General features: G+C 35.9%; 2 protein-coding genes and 1 long non-coding RNA gene across 4 annotated transcripts in view; 1 reads left to right on the top strand and 2 right to left on the bottom strand.

The window, feature by feature from the left end:
* Positions 1 to 7,817: 7,817 nt before the first annotated feature.
* On the bottom strand, positions 7,818 to 9,275 carry LOC123548095 (alpha-(1,3)-fucosyltransferase C-like). Its single transcript, XM_045335330.2, has one exon. It carries the CDS (start codon positions 9,273 to 9,275, stop codon positions 7,818 to 7,820), a length of 1,458 nt encoding a protein of 485 aa, XP_045191265.1.
* Positions 9,276 to 15,029: 5,754 nt separating this feature from the next.
* LOC123547388 (uncharacterized) overlaps positions 15,030 to 25,165 on the top strand; it is a 31,221-nt gene continuing 21,085 nt past the window's right edge. Inside the window, exons 1-7 of one of the 2 annotated variants that reach the window (XM_045334442.2) lie at positions 15,030 to 15,217; positions 15,467 to 15,632; positions 20,930 to 21,231; positions 21,551 to 21,679; positions 22,451 to 22,847; positions 23,070 to 23,218; positions 24,494 to 24,653. In XM_045334442.2, the coding sequence (XP_045190377.1) occupies positions 21,039 to 21,231; positions 21,551 to 21,679; positions 22,451 to 22,847; positions 23,070 to 23,218; positions 24,494 to 24,653 (1,028 nt within the window). In that variant the 5' untranslated portion in view covers positions 15,030 to 15,217; positions 15,467 to 15,632; positions 20,930 to 21,038. The remainder of the gene's footprint in view (positions 15,218 to 15,466; positions 15,633 to 20,929; positions 21,232 to 21,550; positions 21,680 to 22,450; positions 22,848 to 23,069; positions 23,219 to 24,493; positions 24,654 to 25,165) is intronic. The other variant, XM_045334441.2, reaches the window with a different exon arrangement.
* LOC128559569 (uncharacterized) lies at positions 16,467 to 17,499 on the bottom strand. The gene is made up of 2 exons (XR_008372471.1): positions 17,311 to 17,499; positions 16,467 to 17,152 (listed from the first exon to the last, which is right to left on the bottom strand). It is a non-coding gene; the product is annotated as an uncharacterized LOC128559569 (long non-coding RNA).

Below are 25,165 nucleotides of genomic sequence, written 5' to 3'. Positions count from 1 at the left end.
TCAGAACTGAGTATTCTTTTGTGAAAACTGTCAGCTTTTTTTCCTCACAAAGGTTGTAAAAGTCAAGACAGTCGGCATATTGATACATCTGAGTGATGAAAGGGCCAAACATACTTCGACAATTATTTTGGATTTAAGGCTAGCGTTGTAAGCACGTGTCCTAAATTCACGCGCCCACTTCTCGCGAGAGTGTGAACTAGTGTTTGTGTCATCGGCTCTTCCGGCTTGACGATTTTATTGAAAATTAACGCAGGCAGAGACAATAAATATCCTATTTTATTCTAATTAAGTTAAAGAACACTATCTTTTTTTCTGATAGCGTCCAAAATTGATTGTATGATTAATTGTGCATTAATAACTAGTTCTAAAAAAGTAGCTATACTAATGGTTTGCGAAAAATCGCTTGTAACATGGAATCAAATAATTACAATGTGAAGTTGAGGGAGGTTACAAATCAGAGTCGTTATCACAGGATATATAGCCATCCACTGTCAGTGTAAAACGTCGGTCTTTTATACTTATTCATTTCTTTTGTAAAAAGATACACGTTTTTAAAGAAAATGAACACAAGAAACAAAAATAGGCATGTGCCAATTTGAGGAGTCGCGTGCGAAATATTCAGCGGTTCAAAAAGATAAACAACAGAAGGCATAAGAATTAAATGCGTTGTGTGTTTTTGCCAAAAAGTGTATGTTTTTCTTTTTAGTCTTTAATTTTCTATGATTTTTACTATAAATCATACAAATGATTACACGTGTAATTAATCTTTTTATTATAATTTGTCTTCAACTATACTTGCCCTATACAAATCATATTTCTTACATATTACCACAAAAATAACTATATTCAAGCATTTTAACACGTCTGTGTATTTCATAAACAAATAAAATAAGTTCAATCTTTAAAATAAATTTCATAATATTATTTTAATTCAAAGTTCCAAACAAAAATATGTCAATTATTTTTTGTGCACGCATTCAATCAAGAACTATGTGAAAACTATTTGAAGACGGTAAACATGCATTTTCCAGACCAAAAGATACTTCCATCATATTTCTAATGAAGTCTGATAATTTTTATTCGGTTTATATACAAAGGAAAACGCGTTATTTATAACAAAAATATGTTTCTTATGAAAATTCAGTAAGCCATAGATTTTACAGGTCACAGACTTGATCTAGTTTTCTATATCATTTAAGACAAATGTTTTCTCAGACAAGTATATTGCAATGGTAATAATCATAGGTATAGTTTAGAAAAATCACTTATCCTCGCATATTCTCTTCTTTAAGCATAAAATAGAATTTCTTTAATGGGATTTTCCAAATCTCGCCGCTAGACAAATATCACCTATTTCCGGTTTCAATTTGCTGTTTTCAGGAACGGCGAATTTCTTTCTTTTCAAATTGACGCAAAAGTCTTTTCATATCTATTTACCCCCATTAAATTGCGGCCTTTAATGCGATATATTAATTTACAATACAAATTGGAGAATTATTTTTGCTGAGAATAGATAAAATAAATATAGCATTAAGTCGGAGACGCTGAATAAACCTTGTGATGAAGCCAACTAACTTCTCGTATATCTATTCATTTATCATTACTAGTCTCGGAATAGTAATTAAAGAGAAATTGTTCATTTGTAAAATGTCTCGTTCGCGGAAATTGCCGCTAGATGGATTCAGACATTAAGCTATTACTTGCCTATTACCGCGAACACCGCCATCATCCTCTTTTCAAGACCAATTAGGGAACGCTTGTCAGCCTCTCGCGACATACTACGAGATTCTGCGAGATTCTAATAGCGTTCGAACCTATGGGGAGTTGATGGTTCGCTTTGTATTTAATACCATGGCTTTAAAAGGAGTTTTATTGTGACGACGTGATTTGACTTCAATCTAATGCGATTTTACTCATACCATTGACACGCAATTTTATTCGCGTTTTATCATCTTGTATTTCGTTCTAAGTTAATTGAAGAACGGATTTGCCTTCGTGTTTATTTGTCCACGAACGCAAAATAATTACTTCATTTAATTTGGGGATCAGGGCAAATCGGGATTTATTGGGATTCAATCTCTGTTTAAAAAGGGCAATATGTCTGTTGAGAAATGGCATAATAGGAGAGGATTGGAATTGAAGTTTTATCATCTTGACATAAAATGGAATCCATACTAACAACTCAAGTTTAAAGAGCCACAAGGATTAGTAGACGGTGCTGTTATTAACTTGATTTATGAAGAACTTTATACATTAAAATGGTGCCAATTATCTTGTCTAGTATTATGAAAATCAAATTATTTTTTCTGTATAAGTTTTAGAGGAGAAAATTTCTGTGACATTTCTTTTAAGATAAAATCGAATTGAGCCGTGCCATGAGAAAACAAACATAGTGGCTTTGCAACCAGAATGGATCCAGACCAGCCTGTGCATCCGCGCAGTCTGGTCAGGATCCATGCTGTTCGCTTTCAAAGCCTGCTGGAATTAGTGATACTGTTAGCGAACAGCATTGATTCTGATCAGGCTGCGCGGATGCGCAGGCTGGTCTGGATCCAAGCTGGTCGCAAAGCTACTATGCTGGTTTTCTCATGGCACGGCTCAGTTATTAATTTCGTGAGAGGAGTTACTCACAAAAAGCCTTTCAATATATTATGTTCTGAATTTACAGCGGTATAGATGGTGTCGAAGAAGTTAATGCATTTTCTTTTCCATTCTACATTAAATGGCAATTTTCACTGAGTTGTAATGCGTTATCAGGCACTTTAAAAGTTTTCAAAACCATTGTATAAAGAAATTCCCATGGAAATGCGAAAATAGCAAATAAATGTAGAGTTTATGCACCCCCTGATAGAGATTTCTTACCATAAATCTATTCGGAATGGTACGGCAGGGCCGACGCAGAAGACCGATTTACGTTACTAGAATAAATTTCTTTTAAACAAACAAAAAAAAAACAACAACAAAAAATGTACAAATCAAAAAGCCATAGAAGTTCATTTTACTTAATTAATAGTAATTCGACAGTTTGTTTGTATCTAACCTTTACCCTGCTAAATATCTAAAATGAACTGGTCAATCATTCAGTTTGGGCAGTACCACTTATCATTCAAAGGGTGTTCACTGAAAATTTACCGACTAAATAGCGAACAGTGCAGACTATGATTAACCTGTACGGACGTGCTGGCTGATCTTAGTCTGCACTAGACACCATCACTAGACAGTATCACTAGGCAACATCACTAGACACCATCACTAGACACCATCACTAGACACCATCACTAGGCAACATCACTTACCGCAAGCAGGCTTAAGGTTAAGCTTATTTATAGTCGCCACCGGTAAACTATATGGGCGGCTCCTCCAGAAGACCGTAAGTAATCTTAGTGGGAAGATAGTTTAAGATACGGAAGACGCTCCAATTCCAGAAACTTTCCCTGGTTATTTAGCGTGTCAGGCATAAAGCGCTCTTACCGCAATGTTAATATTCTTTTTTATTTGGAGAACCAGGAACTGGTTTCTTAGTTCGATAGTGTATTAATGACTTCATTTATACATGCACTGCTGCCACAATGACTTACCATTGTTACTTTTGAACATTTCAGTGTTGTAAATGATTTGGCAACGGCTTTCATATAAAATTACCGACAGTCATTAGCAGCAAGTTTTGTGACAAAATGCTCTTCGATAAGTGTTTGGTTTTTCTTCCATTAAAATCAAATTGTTTTAAAAGTTTTACATTAGAATAACATTTCCTTTTCCTATAACTGAATCTAATTTTTGTCCATATAACAAAAATAGTGCGTTGCTTTCAAGACTGGTGGCGATGGTGGTGGTGGTGGTGAAGGGGGCTGAGAGGGCTGATCATGTAGTATCGTGGCCGAATTAGTATAAAATAGAGATTGTGACCATGTTATTACTCAATTTCAAAACTGAGCACAGAATCACGGAATCTGATCTAAAATCTTCATTTAAGAAATAAAAATTTAAATCTGCAGTACTGAAATGGTTGGTTGAGCTTGAGCGTATCCTTAACTGATCAATGATAAAGTCGCATTTTTGGAATGGTAACCCTGGAATCTGATCTCCTCTCAAGGTTATATCAGTCTGACGCGGAATAATATATTTGTTCACATGCAGAATGGGACAGGATAGTAAAAATAGGCATTATTAAAACAGCAATTACTTTGAAGGTTTGAATGTGTTGAGTGGGGAAGGGGGTGTGGGACAGAGTACAGAAGTGTGTGTGTGGTGGGGGGGGGGGGGGGGGGGGGGGGGATGTAAAATATATTAAGAAATACAAGAGACTACAGGTAAAATTATAAAAATTACAAATATCGGGGAAAGGTTATTGATACTAAGAAACAAGTAACAACTAAAAATACAGCGCGGAAAGGTTGGGGAAAGCGGTTATGTACAGGGGTGCGGGATGTGGTTGAGAGATATCAAGAAAAAGTATCAAGAAATAGAATTAAAACAAAAAATACCACAGGGGCGGAAAGGTGGAGGAGGGTAATGCGTTGGGGTTAGAGATACCGTTAAGAGATACCAAGCTATATTATCATGAAATTGAACTGAAAGATACAAATGTGGAGATGTGGTATCGGAGGTATCTTGGGATGCACTGCGGATGAGGGAAACTAAGATACCATACCAAGAAACTGATCTGAAAGTAAAAAGTGCAGTGACAGAGAGAGTTGTATAGGATATGTGACGGGTGGGATTTGTGTGATGTGGATTAGGAATACTAAGATACTAAGATAAAATATTAAGAGACAAAACTGGAAGCAAAATTGTGGGTTTTTGGGTTTATACCCGTGACAATGACATGTGAGTTACTGCCATAATAAAATCACAAGGTATCTCCCTCAAGTGGTACGTAGTCACTGTGTAAAGTTTGAAGGATTGTTATACTACAGTATCTGACAAAGTGCCTGGAAACGAAACAATACCAGAAGTAAGTCAAATCCCTGTGATCTTGACCTTTAAGCCACAATCAATAGGAAATTAAGGAATTAAAGTAAAAGAAAGCGGTGGTCTAGTGGATAAGGTGTCGGCCGCTCAATCCAGAGGTCGTGGGTTCGAGCCCCAATGGGTCACGATCATGACTTCTCATATGACACCAGTACCGTTTTTTTCCGGGAAGCAGACTCGAGAGTGGTTCCAATAAGCTTGAAGCTTTCATCACAATCGAGCTAAAACAAATTAGTATAAACTAATAGGAAATTAGCATTTATATAGCCATTTGATGAGTTTAAAAGCCATAGCTATTAAACTTTATGACTAACAGTTCGGAAACAATTTTCAGTCACTAGGTCCCTATACCATGACCTTTGACCTACTGATCCAAAATCAATAAAGATCCCTTCAAGTAGTGATTAGTTGTCCTGTAAAATTTGAAAGTCATAGCTATTGACCTCTGTGGCTATGAATACAGAAACGAAAAACATACTACCTTTGAGCCTTTGTATCAAAATTAATAAAAATCTGTTTCTAGTGATACTTAGTATGTGTGTTAGGCTTATTTTAGTTTATGACTAAAAGTCTGGAAAACATGTTCAGCCCCTTGTCACTGTGACCTTGACCTATTGACACACACAAAAGCATAAAACCTGTAATAGGTCTATAACTATTGTATTTTGTAAAAGGAAAAGATTAAAGACCTGTTCCAGTCCGACCTTTTAACTTTAAATTTTCACTGAAAAGCATGCAAAACTACAGGTATTTTATACAGAATTTTATACAAAATAGACTATTTTGACAGGCGTCGCTGTTCATAGTCAGGAATTTCATGCTTTTTTAGTGACAATTTAAGGTTAAAATGTATGACTGGAGCAGGTCTTTAATCTTTGCCGAAATATCTTTAACTGAATTCAAGGTTAGTGTTCAGCAAGAAGATCACAAACCGGTATACCACCAACTCAGTTGCAAAAGTCTTAATTAATCAGTCTTAATTAATCAGTATATCATGAATAAAATCTGTAAAAAGATCCTTTGGAAGCCGCAGAAATATTTTATAAACGAACAACATCTATGTTCTCTGTGACTATTTGATAAAAGACATTGTGTCTGAAATCATTCGTGCTCCACCTCTAAATCAAGTGGGGAAGTTGGCAGTTACTTGTGGAGAACAGGTTTGTACTGGTGCAGAATCCAGGAACACTGCATGGTAAAGTTAACGGCCCGCCGTTACATAACTGATTTACTGCTGAAAAACAGCTTAATTAAAAACAAACAAACAAACAAAACGACCGGATACCGGTACTTAAAATATTCTCAATAAGTTGTCCCCCGTCAAAGCGAACGTAATTTGTAAAAAATAGAAATAAAAATTGACAATTGCTGAAAAGTACATTCAACCTAGTTTTGTGACATTTTAGCACTGAGCGTTACTGCAAATGCATCAAGTTCATGATATGTAACAGTGTTTTTGTCTGAAACGGTCAGTGTATATTTTAAGACAATAAATTGTCTGTAAGTGTGACCCCTTCATTTAAATGATATGAAATACTATATTCCAGATACTTTCATCCAGAAGGACAAACAGTTATGTTATTTACGTTACCTTCGTTAATGACAATATTTATTATAAAAAAAGCAACAACATTATAACAACATTGCAATGTATTGCTTGAGAGTAGATGCTACATCATATTATCTGATCCACTTACATGTATCAGTATTATCAGTAGACTTCATTTTTACACTAATCTCAGGATCATCTTAAGACTGCACTATGCTTTTAACACTAAAACTAAACAAATAGGTTTAAAATGTATTCAAATATAACAAAGACCATTAAATTGTGACGATAATATGTCTACAAACATTAAAAATAACATTTGAGCCATGCCATGAGAAAACCAACATAGTGGGTTTGCGACCAGCATGGATCCAGACCAGCCTGCGCATCCGCGCAGTCTGGTCAGGATCCATGCTGTTCGCTTGTAAAGCCGATTGGAATTGGAGAAACTGTTAGCGAACAGCATGGATCCTGACCAGACTGCGCGGATGCGCAGGCTGGTCTGGATCCATGCTGGTCGCAAACCCACTATGTTGGTTTTCTCATGGCATGGCTCATTTAATGACTTTTATCAAATCATATGCACAATTACAACACATCTTTCTTACAGTGATTCGGTGGAATTGTGGTACTTATTACCAAATTGCGTTGCTACCATTTGCATGCGTAACACAGCATTATAGGACTACATTGCGTTCTCAGTTCACATTTTTTTCACATACTTGTAAAAAGAAATGAAATCCTATTCCTACTCATAGGAAACTTTGAATAATAATTCGAATATACATATGTATGTGCTTACACAGACCTTCCTTCAAGCTTCGGTCTCGGAGGACACCAGCTTACAGACACAAGCACAATCTGTAGTTTTTTTCAAACGATTTTGCCATCCTAAAGCATACAAAGTTTCTTCCTTTACTTTTTAAGTTTGCAATATTCAATGCATTTATGAATGTTAAACTCACTTCTAATAAAATCTGAAAAACGGAATGTCCATCACCCAACCCATTACTCACAGCCAATTTAATTGATCACACAACATTTTAATTGCATGTAAATATAATTGCGGCCAAAACTGCCCCTTGATAATTGTTCTTATATTTCATTATTGTATGACCAGCATCGTAACTTTGTACGTCAACGATGGAAGGGAAACAACCAACAGTATAAAGTTAATAAGACAGATAGGGTTGTCGACCTTTCTTTGACATATAAAAATGAATAAGAAAACGACATAGCAAAAAAAAAATAAATAATAGAAACAGACATAAATATTATGTTGATTTGATGAAATAAATCAGCTATTATGTTTTCCTCCCTTGAGATAGGAGTAAGTCACCGTGAAAAATGCACACGTGCATAGAAACATTATGAAATAAAAAACGTACTTTATAACCTTATTTTGTTTTTTATCTTCAACTCCAAAAGCTTGAAGGTACAAATCTTGAAAGGCCGAAGTATCATTAAGCTGCCACCAAAGTCCAATGTTAGGATATGCCCGTCTGTTTTTATCCAAGTGGTTCAATTTCTCACAAAGATTGCAATAAGCTTTCTGTTGCATCTCATCAAGACCTGCGGAATAATGTCTATCCTTGTTCCTTAAGTATTTAACATATTTATTCTTATCCACAGCGAGTCGATTAAGAAAATTAGCCAAATCTTGTGGTGATATAAAATTTGCGGCGTTGATGACTGTTCCAGGTGGAGTAATCGATTCGTAGTCTGCCATTCCATAAGCGATTTGCACGATATCTCGTGGAAACCAATCAAACAACTTCTCTGTGACGTAATCCGTGTGAAATGTGTTTTCAAACGACAGAATAAACTTATAGTCTCTTATGATTTTATTTAAACAATTATCCTTGTCGGAATCTTCATATTTTCCTTTCGGACAAGAAAGTGTTCCACATGCTCCGTAAATGTCGACATTGATATACTTACTCATCCGCTGTACATAGTATTCGCGCTTTGATTTCGTTTCGCAGTCACTCACTAGCCAAACCACTTCCTTTGTTTTTCTGTAAAATATACGGTCATAGTCCTTTTCATCCGTTTTGACTTCAAAACGAGAAATATACTTTCTGGTAATGGCATCTCGTTTAGATAAAATTTCTCCATACGGCATATAAATGTCCGAATCTCGACGATACGTCATTGTCCAATTAAATACACTTCGAAATCGGAATATGTTGAAATATTTACTAGGATGTTTCAATACATCCGGTATTTGCATTGAGAAAGTCTTTTCTTTTTTGAGTTTTTCCGTTTTATTCAAAGCCGGGTCCATCATCCTTTCGAACGCTCCCATATACCACCAAGTTTCTCTCTCTGCAAATACAAACACCTGATTGTCATCCCGGCGATCCGGCGGCAAAAATTGACCCAAATGACATCCCTGGAAGATGACGGCGTCGGCGGAGAGCGGTCCATAAATTTTATTGTCTCTTTCCGGGACGATGTTATGTTCCAATAGTTCACAATTATTATACTCACACTGGTCCAGTCGAACATTATGCGCCTTCATACGCAGGCCATGCCCATCGTGGTAAGTGTCAAACCACTGAATTGTTTTCGTGTTCCGGAGTTTACCAGGGGAAGCAACTCGATAATCTGAGCGTTCATTATTATATGTGGAGTTACCCCTCCTTCTTCTTGCGCTTTTCTGAACAGCGTAAAGATTTTGGTGTTTGTAGACCAAGGTAAGAAAAATTACGCAAGCTAAGACAATAACAACATTTCGTCTCAGTAACGTCATGCTTGAATGCCTTTTAGTTTCAAAATCTGAAACATACCAATATAAATAGCTAAATGAAGTGTTCTTGTTTAAATTGTAGGAATAACTTTGACAGATACACTGAAAAATTGTTTTTCAAGTGTTTGCACAACTCTTTTGGGATAGCATATATGGGACCCTTATGGGCTATATCTGGGCTTGGCATGGACAAATGAGCCACGTATGTCCAAAGTCTAAAAAGCATTTCATTATACTTTCATCACATGTTAATACCCTTTTTTCTTGTTCTGTACAAATCTATCTTTCAGATGCGTATTTGGTTATCTTTCTAATCTTGAAGATTTGTCTTTTTTTTTAGAAACAAGTAAAATCCTTACAAATATAACATGATATCTGGCAAATAGTCATAACTGTAATGACCATGTGCTCAGACTGACATTACTTTTTCCACATTACAAAGAATCTGTGATAAAGTGTCTTGGAGGTGCAACCGATCAAGAGAATTAAACCGGCCATAGTGATACGGAAGCAACCACATGGACAGCTACAATGTTACGGAGCCTACCATTGTCGATTGCCCATTAGGGACCAATAAGTAACCTAGTTCCAAACACCACCAGGGACCCTTATAGATAGCCCATGTGGTGCCCATATAGATTGTCCATGTAGGTCTCATGTGGGTCCCATATCAGACCCATATAGGTCCCATACTGAAGTCCATCTGGGACCCATGCCAATCCCGTTTGCAAATCTCATGTGGACCCCATATGGGTCTCATATATATTGCCAGCTGGGAAGTGATTGGTCTATATATTACCCATGTTTTCTGGGCTTAAGCCATGCAACAGATAAAAAACAAATATGTGCAAACATATTCCTGAGGTCATATAATAAAACACTTATTGAATTGCGTGTCGGTAAATGGTAAACACTATTTGCCGAAAAGCTAAGGGGAAATAGCTGTGATTATGGATCGGCAAGCCATTCAATAAAAGTAAACGTAATAATAAATAAAATGATATTTCTGTAATAATAGAACTTGCTACCAGTGCATGTAGTCAAATAAGATATTAAACAAATTGCAAATAATTCAAGTTTGAATTTAAAACATCAGCTTCCTTAAAGTGGCACTATGCGCATCTTTATACATCGAGTGTTTTTGGTGAATGTTCTCGGTTGCTGTGCATCTAAATGGGTTAAATTAACGATAATGCCGCATAAGTAATTTAAGTTAATGCTTTAGAAATAAATACATCGGGCTAGTAAAATAGAAGAATAGTTCTTTTCTTCAGTCTTCTATGCAGTAATCTCCCTTACCAAGGTAGAGATTTCTGAAGTTGAAGGGAAGCAAATCCTTCGTGCGGTGTGACTTTTCTTAAAAAGATTGCCCCAGTCAAAATAAACAAAGTCATATTTGGAAAGTTATTATTTCGTACTGGTAACAGGAAGTGTTTGGTATATTAGGTTAAAAGCTATAATTTCCCTCCACTCTTTTTACACACACATCTATTTCGGCGGTATTTTACCCGAGAAATGCGTATAATTCCACTTTAAATAATATATAGACATTAGCGTATTAAACAGAAAGAACTACAATAGTTTGTAAATCAAACTTTAAAAAATCCACAAAACTTAAAAGTATTCATTTACTGTATGTTTTGCCGAGCAATAGCCAAAACTATTGTTCGTCGTTTGATGGTCCGTTGGCAAATAGTTTTGACTATTGACTGGCGAGCCATTAAATAAGTGTTTTATTACATGACATCAACAGTAAATGTCCCTTTTCTCCTCAGTTCAGCAAAATTTATTGCTGAATATAGCTCGGAAACATATTACAAAATATTGACCGCTCATTGTATATACAGAATCATGCAACACTCTTAAATGTTTTTATCACATGTTTGACATCGCGGGGGTGTAATAACGCCATTACTAATAAAGCTTTGACGTCGACGTCGTTTATAGTACAGGCGACGTTGGTCAAATTGTCTTGTTTATATAGTAAAATAAAGTAGAATTTTTTATTTTTCGACAGGAAAGTCTAACATGTGATAAAAAGAATATTACATTTGTGACTTTCCACATTGAATTTATTAAACTCGTTGAATAAAATTGATAAAATGCTCGGCAGAGCCTCGCATTTTATCATTTTATTCAACTCGTTTAATAAATTCAATATGAAAAGACGCTCATGTAATATCCTCTATATATGTAATTGATAATTAGCATTCAAGAAAAAATAATGGTCTAACATACCTGCTAATCTATTCTTATTAACTCAAGACGCCACAAGCAGAGAATAAATATAGATAATCCTTGTATTTGAAAAAGATCAACAACAACAAAAAAAAAAACATTCCATATATCAATTTTCTATGTAGTGTATCGGCAAAATGACAAGTGTGTGGAAATGTGCTTGTGAAAATATAATATTGTGCAGTAAAATGACCGTTGGCTATTACTTTAATTAATTTTACACTGAAAGATAAAAATCATTTATTGTAAAATATTTCATCACAACAAGTTACCTTGTTACTTGTATCGCATAATCAAGTACAAAGTAGGGAATGGCTCATACTGATCCTTAAGATTTGTGTTTTTTTCCCAAAGAATTTAAACATCAAGTAAAATTTGAACGTTGTCTGGCCCTCTTTGGATAAATGCATTTCTTCGTTTAAAAAAAGAAAACTGTATGAGTAGACAAACAACAAAAGCCATAATGACGTTGTAGTGTTGTATTTTACAACTGACGTAGTAAAAAAGTAAACTACATGTATTAAATTGCGGAGTTCTGAAAACGGTTTGCAAGGTGACATATTAAGTAACATTTTAATCGAGCAATACTTGCACTTCAGAGTTCACCACCAAACAACAACAACAACAACATTACTTTTATTTAAGTCAGGTCACATGATAATGTAACAGTTTGATTGAATAAACTAATATGAAGAGTCGGTGTCTCCTTACCAATAGTACAATTAGCATGTTATTTTGTCAGCAACAAACATGTTTAAAATGAATAACAATAGTAGATCATATGCATCTGCTACAATTCTAATACATAATTTTGACCTGATTTAACCGTTATTTGAGCCGCACCATGAGAAAACCAACATCGTGCATTTGCGACCAGCATGGATCCAGACCAGCCTGCGCATCCGCATCCGCGCAGTCTGGTCAGGATCCATGCTGTTCGCTATCAAAGCCTATTGCAATTAGAGAAATCATAAGCGAACAGCGTGGATCCTGACCAGACTGCGTGGATGCGCAGGCTGGTCTGGATCAATGCTGGTCGCAAATGCACAATGTTGGTTTTCTCATGGCGCAGCTCATTTTATGTCGTGATGCTGTATGTGATATCGTCCTCACACGCCAAGTGCCGCACTGATGTGTCGCAATGTTGTGTTGTCTCTGCAATTTTTGAGACGATGGATGCCACCAAAGCCCTAACAACAATCCGTATCCATGGAGCTAACATAACGGGCCCGGGCAACAACGTATCCGTCCCGCAAACATGTTTTAACTATGTGTTTTAGGGCACCATTACAGGTACCGTTCGCTATGTACCATACCGGAGTGCAGAAGTCACGGGCGGCGCTATGTACAAATAACTTTAAAACAATTAAAGTGACTTGACTCGTTAACATGTAAAATATGGTGTTCACGAACAATGCTTTTTGTTTTACAAACCACCAGTTTCACTCGCAATCACGTGCCTCAGAATGAAGTTTACACAAACGTTTATTATAGACGCACGTGTAGTGTTTCTCACCAGCGTTCAGAACTTCAAGATTCTCTTTTAATTTACGCATTTACCCTCCGAAACCTTATACTGAATAATTCACAAAGACCTTTGTTTATTGTGGTTTCAGTGTTTGCATGGAATGTTAGAACAAATAGCAGTAAAATGCATCTTCAGTTAGTCAGCTAAACAGTGCCGTAGCCACACTGAGGCAAACCGAGGCAGTTGCCTCGGTTAAAATTTGAGGAGCCAAAAATAAAAAAGGAGTAAAAAGCAGGCCTATCACACTCATGAAAATTCAGTTATAAAAGTTCAAAAAAGTATATTAACACCATTAGAATATATCAGAATATCATTTGCCTCATGACATCATTGAGGCAAGGTGAGACAGAAATCCTAGCAGTCCTATTGATAGCCTGGCCAGGCCAGATCCAGGGCCGGACCGAGTAGGCCCTTGCCCTCCCCCTCCCCCAAAATTGGCTGAGAAATGCACCAGAGACCACCATTTCATACCTGTAATTCAAACTTTTCCAGGGGTTAGTGCCCCCAGACCCACTAGAATGAGGGGTTCCCCCTACAGTACCTCAAAATTTAGACCAAAAAATGCACCATACTAAGGCCACCATTTCATATCTGTATTTCAAAATTTTCCAGGAAGAAAGCCCACTGACCCACTAAAATATGGGGGAAACCCCTCCAACAACTTAAAATTTAGACCAAAACATGCACCAGAGGCCACCATTTCATACCTATATTTCAAAAACTTCCAGGGGGAGAGCCCATGACTCCTAAAATGAGGGTTTTCCCCTGCAGTACCTCAAAATTTAGACCAAAATATGCATCATAGGCCACCATTTCATACTTGTATTTAAAAAATTTTCAGAGGGAGAAAAATGCAGGGGTCCCCTCTCCCACACCTTAAACTTTAGACCAAACAAAGCACCAGAGGTCACCATTTCATACCTGTATTAATCCCCTGGCCCCCCTAAATTGAGGTGGTTCTTCCTAAAATACCTGAACATTAAGACCGAAAATGCCCCATAGGCCATCATTTCGTATCTGTAGTTCAAAAAAAAAAATAGAGCCCCTTCAGTACCTCAAATTAAAAACAAAAACCAAAAAAAAAAAGTCATGTCATGCCTGTATTTCAAAACATTTTAGGGGGAGACCCCTGACCTCAACCCCTCCCCCCCCCCCCCCCCCCCCCCCCCCCATCACGGACAGAGCCCCTCACGTACCTACGCCCTCTCGGGTTGTAAACTATTGAATCTACTAGTAACTGAAAAATAGCAGTGCTGTATGTCTTTACTGATGGTTTCTTGTTATCAATATATATTTTTTTCTTAAAATATGAAAGTTTGAAAGTGACTGAGAAATAGGCTAAAAGGACGATTTTACTGTGTATTACACAGTTGAGAGTGCTCCAAACGCACCAGAGATGCCATGGGGAAAAAATTTAGGCGGGGCTTGGAATGGCTGGCATGCACCCGGACGCCCCTAGTTTGCCTCGGTTAAAATTTGTGTCTGGCTACGGCACTGCTAAAGTCATAAAGTATGTGCCAACTGGAGCAAGTCATAAATAAATAAATGCATTATTTAATATCATTTTTAATGTTTTTATTATCATTGATATTATAATTAAGAATTTCAATGTTAAGAAACGCATGCATCCTGCACTTGTTGTAGATGAGCATCAATTACAAGAAAAGTTATTTTGACTATAATTATGCTTTGCTTGTTTGTTTAGTACACAATTCAACAAATATTTTGTTATTATGTGACTTGATGTAGATCTGTGTGGTAGTTAGGGCCTCAAAACTCGCGTATGTTAGTGTTTCAGTGTATTAAAAATGTAAATTTGTAGGCTGATATTTCAGTGACTTGTAAATATTTCAAAAGAATTAAAATCTGACCTGTAGTTTGAACAGAAGTTTTTTATACCGCAGGCGTAATGCATTAAACAAATACAATAAAACAGGGATTGGTCTTCTGTGCGTCTAATCTCAAGTCTAACTGACATTGAGAACTTAATGTCAACAAAACGAAGTATCTATTTATAGATGTGTGACAAATTTAAATATTTTTACCTGCTAAACACACACCTGGGTTATCATTTATGTCAAATAAATAATATGTGTATACACATGATAACGTTGTAAATTGTGAAATATTTCTCTACGCTTAATGGACATAAATACGGACAATTTAATGCGTTTATAAGGTAGGTTTTTCGTATTAATATCATACATGATATCGTGGTAATTTGTGTTTACGTAGTCATAAGATAGAATAATATATTAATTAATGTGTTTTCTATTTCGTCTAATCTATTGACTTTTGACTTTTAAAGTGTTATATATTGTCAATACTATGATCTCTTTCTGTTTAGTGTTTTGATATCTTTGAGGCCATTGTCCCTTGACTTCCGGGTTCGAAAGTCAAATTTTTAGGTCCGTTTTCTGTCTGCTAGGTTAACTGGACAACAAGGATGATATAATCAAGCTATTGAATGCATCTGCATGATCTGGCATAACGAAATCTAACACTACAGGTACTAAACCAGACGATGGACAGAAAAATATGTCGCGAAAGCTATTAGGGGCGGGCGAAGGGGTTGTTATATGCAATTTATTTAGGTAGGTATTTCAGTGACTTTTTAAGATAAAGAATTTTCATTTCAAAAATGATGCAGATGTATTCAGTAACATTATATCTTTCATAATAATACAGTATTTTACCATATAAAGTGTTTTACAAAAAACTACAGCACTTTCAACTCTCGCCTCCTGTATTGTATAGGACACTATTTTTTCATAAAAAATGGTGTAACTAATTAATTTTAGCAACAGATATTTTGATTCTTGTATTTTTCCTCTAATTATGTGTTTAGGTATTGAGCATGTCATGGTTTATCATTCCAAGAGTAAGCAGTTTCTCAAAAATTTTCACATAGACTAAGAAGGAATTATTGGAAGTGGCCACATTTTTCTAATTTTTAACTTATTTTGGATAAAAAGAATTTCTGCAAAGTTGCATCACCAAATTTAGAATATTATTAAGATTAATAAGCAAAGTGTTTTGGATGAATTTATTGATTCTTGACTGAGCTAAAGACACTTTCCACTTTAAAAACCATTGTTGACAGTAGGGGTCAAGGTCATTGAAATACCTATCTTAACTCTAAAAGGCATGTAACCCCATCAAACCACAGTGGGTCATTACAAAAGCTATGATGTCTATGAAGCACCCGGGTGATCTTAGCCATAAAACTGTCATGCAATATTTGTAGATACTTATATTAATAAACAGTAGTAAGATAGGGCTGTCATTGATTGGGTCTTTTGCATATCGACGATACCGATATATCGGAAGACAAATATCGACGATACATCGATATATCGATTATTAAGTTAGATTAACAATCTCTTTGTTTATGGGCATGCTATATACCTTCTTGTTAATGTTATGTCTTCTTTTTTTGCCTACTTTTTATATTACTGTTCGATTGTGTTGCATTTGTATCTATGAAATAAATAAAATAAATGAAAATTAATGAAATCTTTTATAGATCTTCATTGTGCCTTCACTCCTCTTTTGCATTTATCCTACTTTACAACCTAGTAAACTATAATACCAGGCACTGGAGTTGGGTTTCAAACAGCTAAAATTCTGCATTTCTCTTCCACAGATATCTATTTATTTATCAAATTAATTAATTTATTTATTTACAATGTTTTTATTTATTTTTAGCCTGTTTCATACCCTGTCTTAATTTTTACCTTGCACAAGTTTACATTCGGATTAGGTACTGGCACCGCGTGTTTTGTTGTTTTTTTTTTGTTGTTTTTTTTCTTTTTTCTTTTTTAACTTCTGCCCACGTTTTCAATGGGCCTCAAATTTGTAGTGTTTGACTGTTTGTTTGTTGTACTGAAAGGCATGTTTAAGCAACACCCTGTGTTTCTACGAACCCAAACAAAGCTTTTCCTTCCGTCTTTTGACTGTTTTTCCACTATTTAAGCCGGCGACGGCTTCCTCTTCGGCCATCTTTGATTGTTATTGTTACGGGCACTAGCTAAATTCTGTACCTTTTACTGAGTGATCAGCTATACGCGAACAAGTAAAAAGCCGAGATTGACGTAGAAACAGTATATATACTCTAGGTTTTTTCATGCACAAACAACGAAGCGACCTTTCAAGACAGGACAACGTAACTTTTTGCAAGTAGATTCTGAAGTTGAGCCCTTTTTACTTGTACCCATATAGGTAGTGCCGGCTAGTGGGAAAAGACTGCTACGGTACAAGTTTAGACATGACCTTTTTTGACAACTTCCGTTACTTTCGGCACATTTTTGCAGGCAGAAAAAGTTGTTTTAGAGGGTCTGAGTGTTTATCTAGACAGTTGTTTTTTCTCTCTGTAAAATATCGATTTTTGAAAATGGGAATCGATAATCGATCGACCAAAAAAATATCGTTGATACATCGATATCGTTTCTATCGATGACAGCCCTATAGTAAGATAAATATTGTATGATAATGTCTTAAATGATGTCCATTTACAATTTAACCGTTATTTACCATCGTAGATATGTTCCGGACCCCTGTGTGGAACATGCATAAGACGCGCGCACACACACATGCAGACAAGGCTTTACGTCTGGACTTGGTTTATAATTCAAATCTTTAATGAAATCAGAGTCAAGCAGAAATTCGTATTATTTATGAATATAAAATGGGTTATTGACTTTGCATCGAAACCAGGTTTTATCAGTTACGTTACAGCCCTTATCTGTTTTCTGTTTGTTTCTTGTTTTTTGTTGTTGTTTTTTTACAATGATATGCTGTCAGAGGACATAATCATCTTTTTTATTTTGAGTATCAAATCACTGACTTTATCACCGATATAAAAATGCACAAAAAGATACTAAATATTTTGAAATCAAGAGACTATTATTAGTAATTGTAAGCTCACACACACTCGAGATCGGTAAATTTAGAAGAAATATCAGCGTAAGCCAGACGGTAACTGGTGTCTTATCATTTAAGAATTGACACCTGTAGACATTTGAAACTTTAATTCTAATACATATCTTATTGCAGCGGATTATATAGAAGCTCGTATCACAATTAAGAGGTTTGCATATCTTTTGGAATTGGAAATGTGTCTTGTTGCAGTGCGCACATTATTCTAACAATGGACCAGTTCCTTCCCACATAATTCAGTTTCAATAGCAGTAAAACATACTAATAATATACTACTTCTAATATAATTAGTTGAGGTTCAACAAGATGACATTAGAATTCATTAGACTTAGAGATAATGCAAAAAAGAGATGGCATCATAGCGTCAAAAGAAAAAACTTGTGATTTTTAAACTGAATTTAATCATATATGGATTATAAGAAAATAAAAGTGAAGTACATTTGTAAATAAAAATGGTATACGGCAAGATATTACTACGACGTAAATAACGTTCAATACTTTGTTTTCCTAGCAAGCACCAGCAATATTCAAGCTAGATTAGCTCCTATACTATGATATATACATTTCTTAAGTTTTATTTTCGAAGCTGTGAACATAGGCAGTCTATATCCTAAGTGCAATATACTATTACAATCTGTCTATAAAATAGACTGGTATTTGTCACGGTTACATAAAATAAAAGAAACATTACAAAAATCTGAAATTTTGTGACAAATTCTTTATTATCTGTTTAGTGCCATGTCTGTATTCAAGCCGGCACATGCCCATTTTTGACAGACCATCGTTTTGCTCGATTTCCAATCCACATGTATAGTTACAGTCCTTTTTCTAGGGCTGTCATTGATTGGGTCTTTTGCATATCGACGATACCGATATATCGGAAGACAAATATCGACGGTACATCGATATATCGATTATTAAGTTAGATTAACAATCTCTTTGTTTATGGGCATGCTATATACCTTCTTGTTAATGTTATGTCTTCTTTTTTTTGCCTACTTTTTATATTACTGTTCGATTGTGTTGCATTTGTATCTATGAAATAAATAAAATAAATGAAAATTAATGAAATCTTTTATAGATCTTCACTGTGCCTTCACTCCTCTTTTGCATTTATCCTACTTTACAACCTAGTAAACTATAATACCAGGCACTGGAGTTGGGTTTCAAACAGCTAAAATTCTGCATTTCTCTTCCACAGATATCTATTTATTTATCAAATTAATTAATTTATTTATTTACAATGTTTTTATTTATTTTTAGCCTGTTTCATACCCTGTCTTAATTTTTACCTTGCACAAGTTTACATTCGGATTAGGTACTGGCACCGCGTGTTTTGTTGTTTTTTTTTTTTGTTGTTTTTTTTTCTTTTTTCTTTTTTAACTTCTGCCCACGTTTTCAATGGGCCTCAAATTTGTAGTGTTTGACTGTTTGTTTGTTGTACTGAAAGGCATGTTTAAGCAACACCCTGTGTTTCTACGAACCCAAACAAAGCTTTTCCTTCCGTCTTTTGACTGTTTTTCCACTATTTAAGCCGGCGACGGCTTCCTCTTCGGCCATCTTTGATTGTTATTGTTACGGGCACTAGCTAAATTCTGTACCTTTTACTGAGTGATCAGCTATACGCGAACAAGTAAAAAGCCGAGATTGACGTAGAAACAGTATATATACTCTATGTTTTTACATGCACAAACAACGAAGCGACCTTTCAAGACAGGACAACGTAACTTTTTGCAAGTAGATTCTGAAGTTGAGCCCTTTTTACTTGTACCCATATAGGTAGTGCCGGCTAGTGGGAAAAGACTGCTACGGTACAAGTTTAGACATGACCTTTTTTGACAACTTTCGTTACTTTCGGCACATTTTTGCAGGCAGAAAAAGTTGTTTTAGAGGGTCTGAGTGTTTATCTAGACAGTTGTTTTTTCTCTCTGTAAAATATCGATTTTTGAAAATGGGAATCGATAATCGATCGACCAAAAAATATCGTTGATACATCGATATCGTTTCTATCGATGACAGCCCTACCTTTTTCACCATTTTGGGAATGCCACCAAGGCAGGAGGAATTGGGGAAAATGTTCTCGAAAATTGTCTTAATTAGGAAAAATTGAAAGTTTCTATAATGTATATAAAGACATAGTTATGTGTTATATCGGTAAGTATGGGATCATGGACTTAATAATTGTTCAGCAGTATATTATAACATTTGTTTACTTAACCAAAATAAACTTGCAGCGTAGCATAACTATTGTAAAATAGCAAAAACCCTAAAAGTTTAAAATCGTTTGGAAATTTATACAGAATCAAGAAAAATATACTTTTACGTATTTGCCTTGGGATTGCCTATTTTTGTCGGAGATAGCTTTATAGGGGGAAAAGCCCTGCGCTACGACAACAGATCACAATAAAAACAACATATAAGTACATTTTAAACAGTTGTAAAATACAAACGCCGTTCCCAGATATTGAGACAAGTTTCATATTCATTCATAATCACATTGTTATCCGGACATAAAATATAAAAGGATCCTATATACTAGTAATGTCACGGATGATGTAGAATGTAACTAGGACACCAGCTGTTATTTTGTATTACTTTTTTACAATATCATGGTTTAACTATTCATTTACGTTTCGACGGCAACATGAGACTTACAAATAGGCTTGTACGACAGGGAACGCTTTCTTTGGATAAACGGATATTTAAGTTACCAGCAAGACTTCAATAAAGATGTTATACTCATTGGACCTGACCGACCTTTTAGAACATAGCATAATAAAGCAGCTATCTAATAGCATTTAAATCAAAACTGAGCGCAAGTCTGATTTATAAAATTTCATTTTTTTTTATTTCAATAACTTTTCAAATTTTCCGTACTGTTACTTACTTATTTTACCAGTCCATAGCTTATATGAGCTTGAAATTAAACCTTGAAATCATATCTTTATAACAGGTTACGTTGTCGAAAGTTTTCAGCTGTAAATCTTCTGAATGGGAACCTCGCCATGATAACCCCTCTGAAACTAGTGAAAACACTGTTAAGGCATTAAAGTACGGTAACTATGTCATTCGGGAAGAAAGACGCTGACCCGGAGTGGCCTACCTTTGACAACGGGGATGTCCAAGTGAGCTATTCGCCTAACGGGGAAAATGAAAGCATCTTCACAGACTTTAAACCGGCCACAGAGTTTCACAATATCAGAAACAAGAAAAGAAAATCGAAAAAGAAAGCACGGGCGCTCAGATTAATCTCTGGTAAGACCGAAGAGTAACTGCCTATCCATTAAGGATTGCAAAACTGATATAATTCATTTAATTCTTTTATTGTGCAATGTATATTTTTTAAGGAACATTATTCAGTAATCTTGGGAAAATCGACTAAACGACAGTAATCAGAGCGTTACAAAAAGAAACATATGTACATTATATTGCCAACATTGCCATAAATTTGGCATAATCGTACATTGTTTTGTATGTTCGGGCAGAAAAAAACGCAGAAATAAAGTTAAATAGAATAGCATTGGTTCAGATTAAAACAACAGTACATTAATCAATTTAATATTTCTGTTTCCAGAGTCAGAGGTTAATCGTAAGAACCAGTCTTGCTTCCAAGACCGGAAGCGGTGTGTCGTCATTTCCGTCCTAACTGCATGTGTCATTATTATCGTTGCCATCTGCATTTTTCTAGGTGTTTACTTTGGTGGTAAGTTACTCGAACTAATTATTTAATTTATGCCTACCGATGCTATTGTGTGTGAAAGCTATCCTTAATTATGCTAGGACCGATAAATTAATGAGTTCAAGAGTTGTACCTCAAGTTTTAGCTACATCGGACCGATATCGATATTATTTATATCGGATAATTATCGTTTTGTGCATCGGTTAGAAATCGGTCCGATATCGTCGACGTCTGGCCGATACTGGACCTTTTTTTTTCTTATTATTTAAAAAGCACATACACCTTTAGCGGTTAAGTTTTGAAGGAATACGTTTAAACATTTTTTTTTACAAAAAGACCGAGTCTTCGTATTGCCTAACTGCCGCTATTCCTTCTATGTTCCGTCGCCTACCCGAGATGCATATGATGTTCACTTAAGTAAATAAAAAAAATAAGCCAGACTGGAGTGTTTTTCCAGGACACTGTCTTCTGGTTATAAATTCATTGCTGAATCGGAACACTACAAACAAATCCTGTGTAAGTCACATCTGTGGTAAAGGTCACATGTGAACAGAGATCACAAGTCTCAACCGGCTATTAACTATGTTTACTGAAGCATTTCTAGAATAAATTAGCCTATGACAGAGAACACCCGACTCGATATACCACACACTACTTTTTTATGGATCAATTTCTGTGTGATTTAAACGTCTGAAAATTGATAAACACCATTTGCCTCCCCTTAATATGGTCATTATATACAGTTTTGACTGTAGCTGTAATAAATCTACATCATTCTATTTTAATTACTTTCAGTCATTGTTAAAAGCAAGGCATCAAGTGCTGCGTCACATAGTGACAGTTCTGTCGATGTTGTAACTTTATCAACAACAAAAGCACCACCGCCGGCCACATCAAAAGTTAACACAACACCACCATCTCGTACAACGTTACCTCCTACAACAAAGCCCATGACGCGCCCTTTAACAACATCTACGTCGACATCTACAACAACAACTTCTACTTCAACAACAACAACAACCACCACAACTACTACCACCACAACAACGACGACGCCGGCGCCAACGGAGCCACCGGTCCGGCAATTTTCTGGAAGTCAAGAAGATATTGATGCCGTCGTAGCTACGGCAAAGAATTGCACAGAGAAGATAATATATACCACAGACAGACTGACGCAGAAAGAGAAATGCAGGTAGGTTTACTTGGGTACATACACTTATTGAATAACTTGCCGGTCAATAGTAAAAACTATTGCCCGAGGACTGACGGAAAACACCGGAAACTCCCGTCCGGTATCAAAAAACGTCGCATCTCTAAAGAAAGTTGAATAGGAGTTAAAATGTACGCTGACGCATCCTTTGTCGAAAATTGAATTATACAGGGTATGCTTAAAAGTGATTTGATTTTTTTTCAGTAAGTATTACGAGATGCTGCGATGTGTGTACATAATAAGCACAAAGGACCAACTTCACATTCCAGTTGATACTTTAGGAACAGTGATAGAGAATAAAAAAGAAACAGTATTTCCGGCATGGATTGTTATAGACCCATTTTCTTGTAGAGGTAACTATATTTTTGAAGTACAATTCTGAAATGTAAGTAACAATGGTAATGTCATTCCTTATCACAGACATTGTGCCGAACAATCAGTGAAGCGGTCCTCCGGGGTGATTTTTATGCCCCCCTTTGAAGAAGAAGGGGTATATTGTTTTGCAGATGTCGGTCGGTCAGTCGGCCCGTAGAGCAATCAGTTTCCGGATGGTAACTTAAGAACGCTTGGGCCTAGGATCATGAAAGTTGATAGGGAGGTTGGTCATGATCAGTAGATGACCCCTATTGATTTTGAGATTAGTAGGACAAAGGTCAATGTCACAGTGACCCGGAACAGTTAAACGATTTTAGAAAGCTTAGGCCTAGGATCACAAAACTTAAAAGGGAGATTGGTCATGACCAGCAGATGGCCCCTATAGATTTTGAGATTAGTAGGTCAAAGGTCAAGGTCACAGTGACCCGGAACAGCTAAACCGTTTCCGGACGATAACTTGAGAACGCTTGGACCTAGAATCACGAAACTTAATAGGGAGGCTGATCATGACCAGCAGATGGCCCCTATAGATTTTGAGATAAGCAGGTCAATGGTCAAGGTCACAGTGACCCGAAAACAGTTAAACCGTTTCCGGACGATAACTTGAAAAATAAAACAGATTACTGAATGCAACGGGGGTGGGGTGGGGGAGCATTTCGTGTTCTACGAGCTCATGTTGTGATGTTTTCGCACTTTCACTCCGCCGTACCATGAAGGTTCGCATCATATGAGCGTAACGTTTGTGTTGCTCTTGATTAAAGGTCCAATACTAAGGAAAGTGAAAATTTTAATTTCTTTTAGAAAGCACAGAAACTATTTCATTTTATTGGAAAATGAAAGTTGGTATGTAGAAATTCGAAATAAATCGCGGTATATGTACAATTATTTTTCTATGAAGTATGAAGAAAGTTAAAAAGACCTGGGGGGTCATTCTGTCGATTCATTGAAATTTCAACATAATACACATACATTTCTTTGAGTTCCAAAGACCTTCTGTAAATTTTGACCTGCCAATCTTCATTATTTAGTGTCTTGCATAAGTCTATGCACTGGCTATGAAAAAAATTGCCAACTCACTTTCTCTTAGTAATGGACCTTTAATTAAATTGAAGCTAAAAAAAGGACAAAAACTTGATGTGCTGATAATTACAGTAGATTGGAAATGAAAATATATATAGTCACCAAAGTTAAATCATTGTAAAACAACAACAACAACAAAATGTAAATAATTTCACGTGACTGATTTTTTACAGTGTCTGGTGTACTCGATATAGAAAATATAACCATGTTGCCTCTGACCCCAGCTGAACTGTGTTCGAGCCCAGATGCCATCATGTACTACGGCACACTCGCTTGTGACATGGTGCAGTATCCTGACATCCTTGCTCAGAAATCTGCCGAGGATCAGTGCAGGTAAAATATTTTGGAAATATTCACTGGCTTTACATTGCTACTGATACATGACAGTTCTGAAAAAAGTGTTGTTAATAAAACCAGAAATGAAAGACACTCGTGCAGTTTTTCTTGAACAACATTTACTCGCTGTAACTCTTGGGCATGAACTTTACCACCCTGTTTAATGACTCTTTTTCCCGGTGAGAAAGAATACTTTTATCTCTCTCTCTCTTTCACTCTCTCTCTCTCTCTCTCTCTCTCTCTCCAGATGCTGAAAAGAGTCGGTTTCTAATACAGAACGCATGCTTTCCTGAAAAACCTTAAGATGCTTATTCTTTAAAGCATTAGCTGATAAAAATGAAAATATGTGAAAAAAATCGAACCATCCCTATATTCACAAGAGGTATTCAAGACAAGTTTATTTGTTTCACGTACTTTCCAATGGACTTCCTTTTGATGTATACCAAAAGTAAAGTCGTGCCTCAGAATAGTGTTTTTATTACATGACTCTTTCAGTTGAATATCTTGCA

This window comes from Mercenaria mercenaria, chromosome 9, assembly GCF_021730395.1.
Source record: "Mercenaria mercenaria strain notata chromosome 9, MADL_Memer_1, whole genome shotgun sequence".
Classification (NCBI taxonomy): Eukaryota; Metazoa; Mollusca; class Bivalvia; order Venerida; family Veneridae; genus Mercenaria; species Mercenaria mercenaria.
The sequence above is the reverse complement of the archived record's forward strand: the minus strand, read 5'-3'. Positions and strand labels throughout refer to the sequence as shown.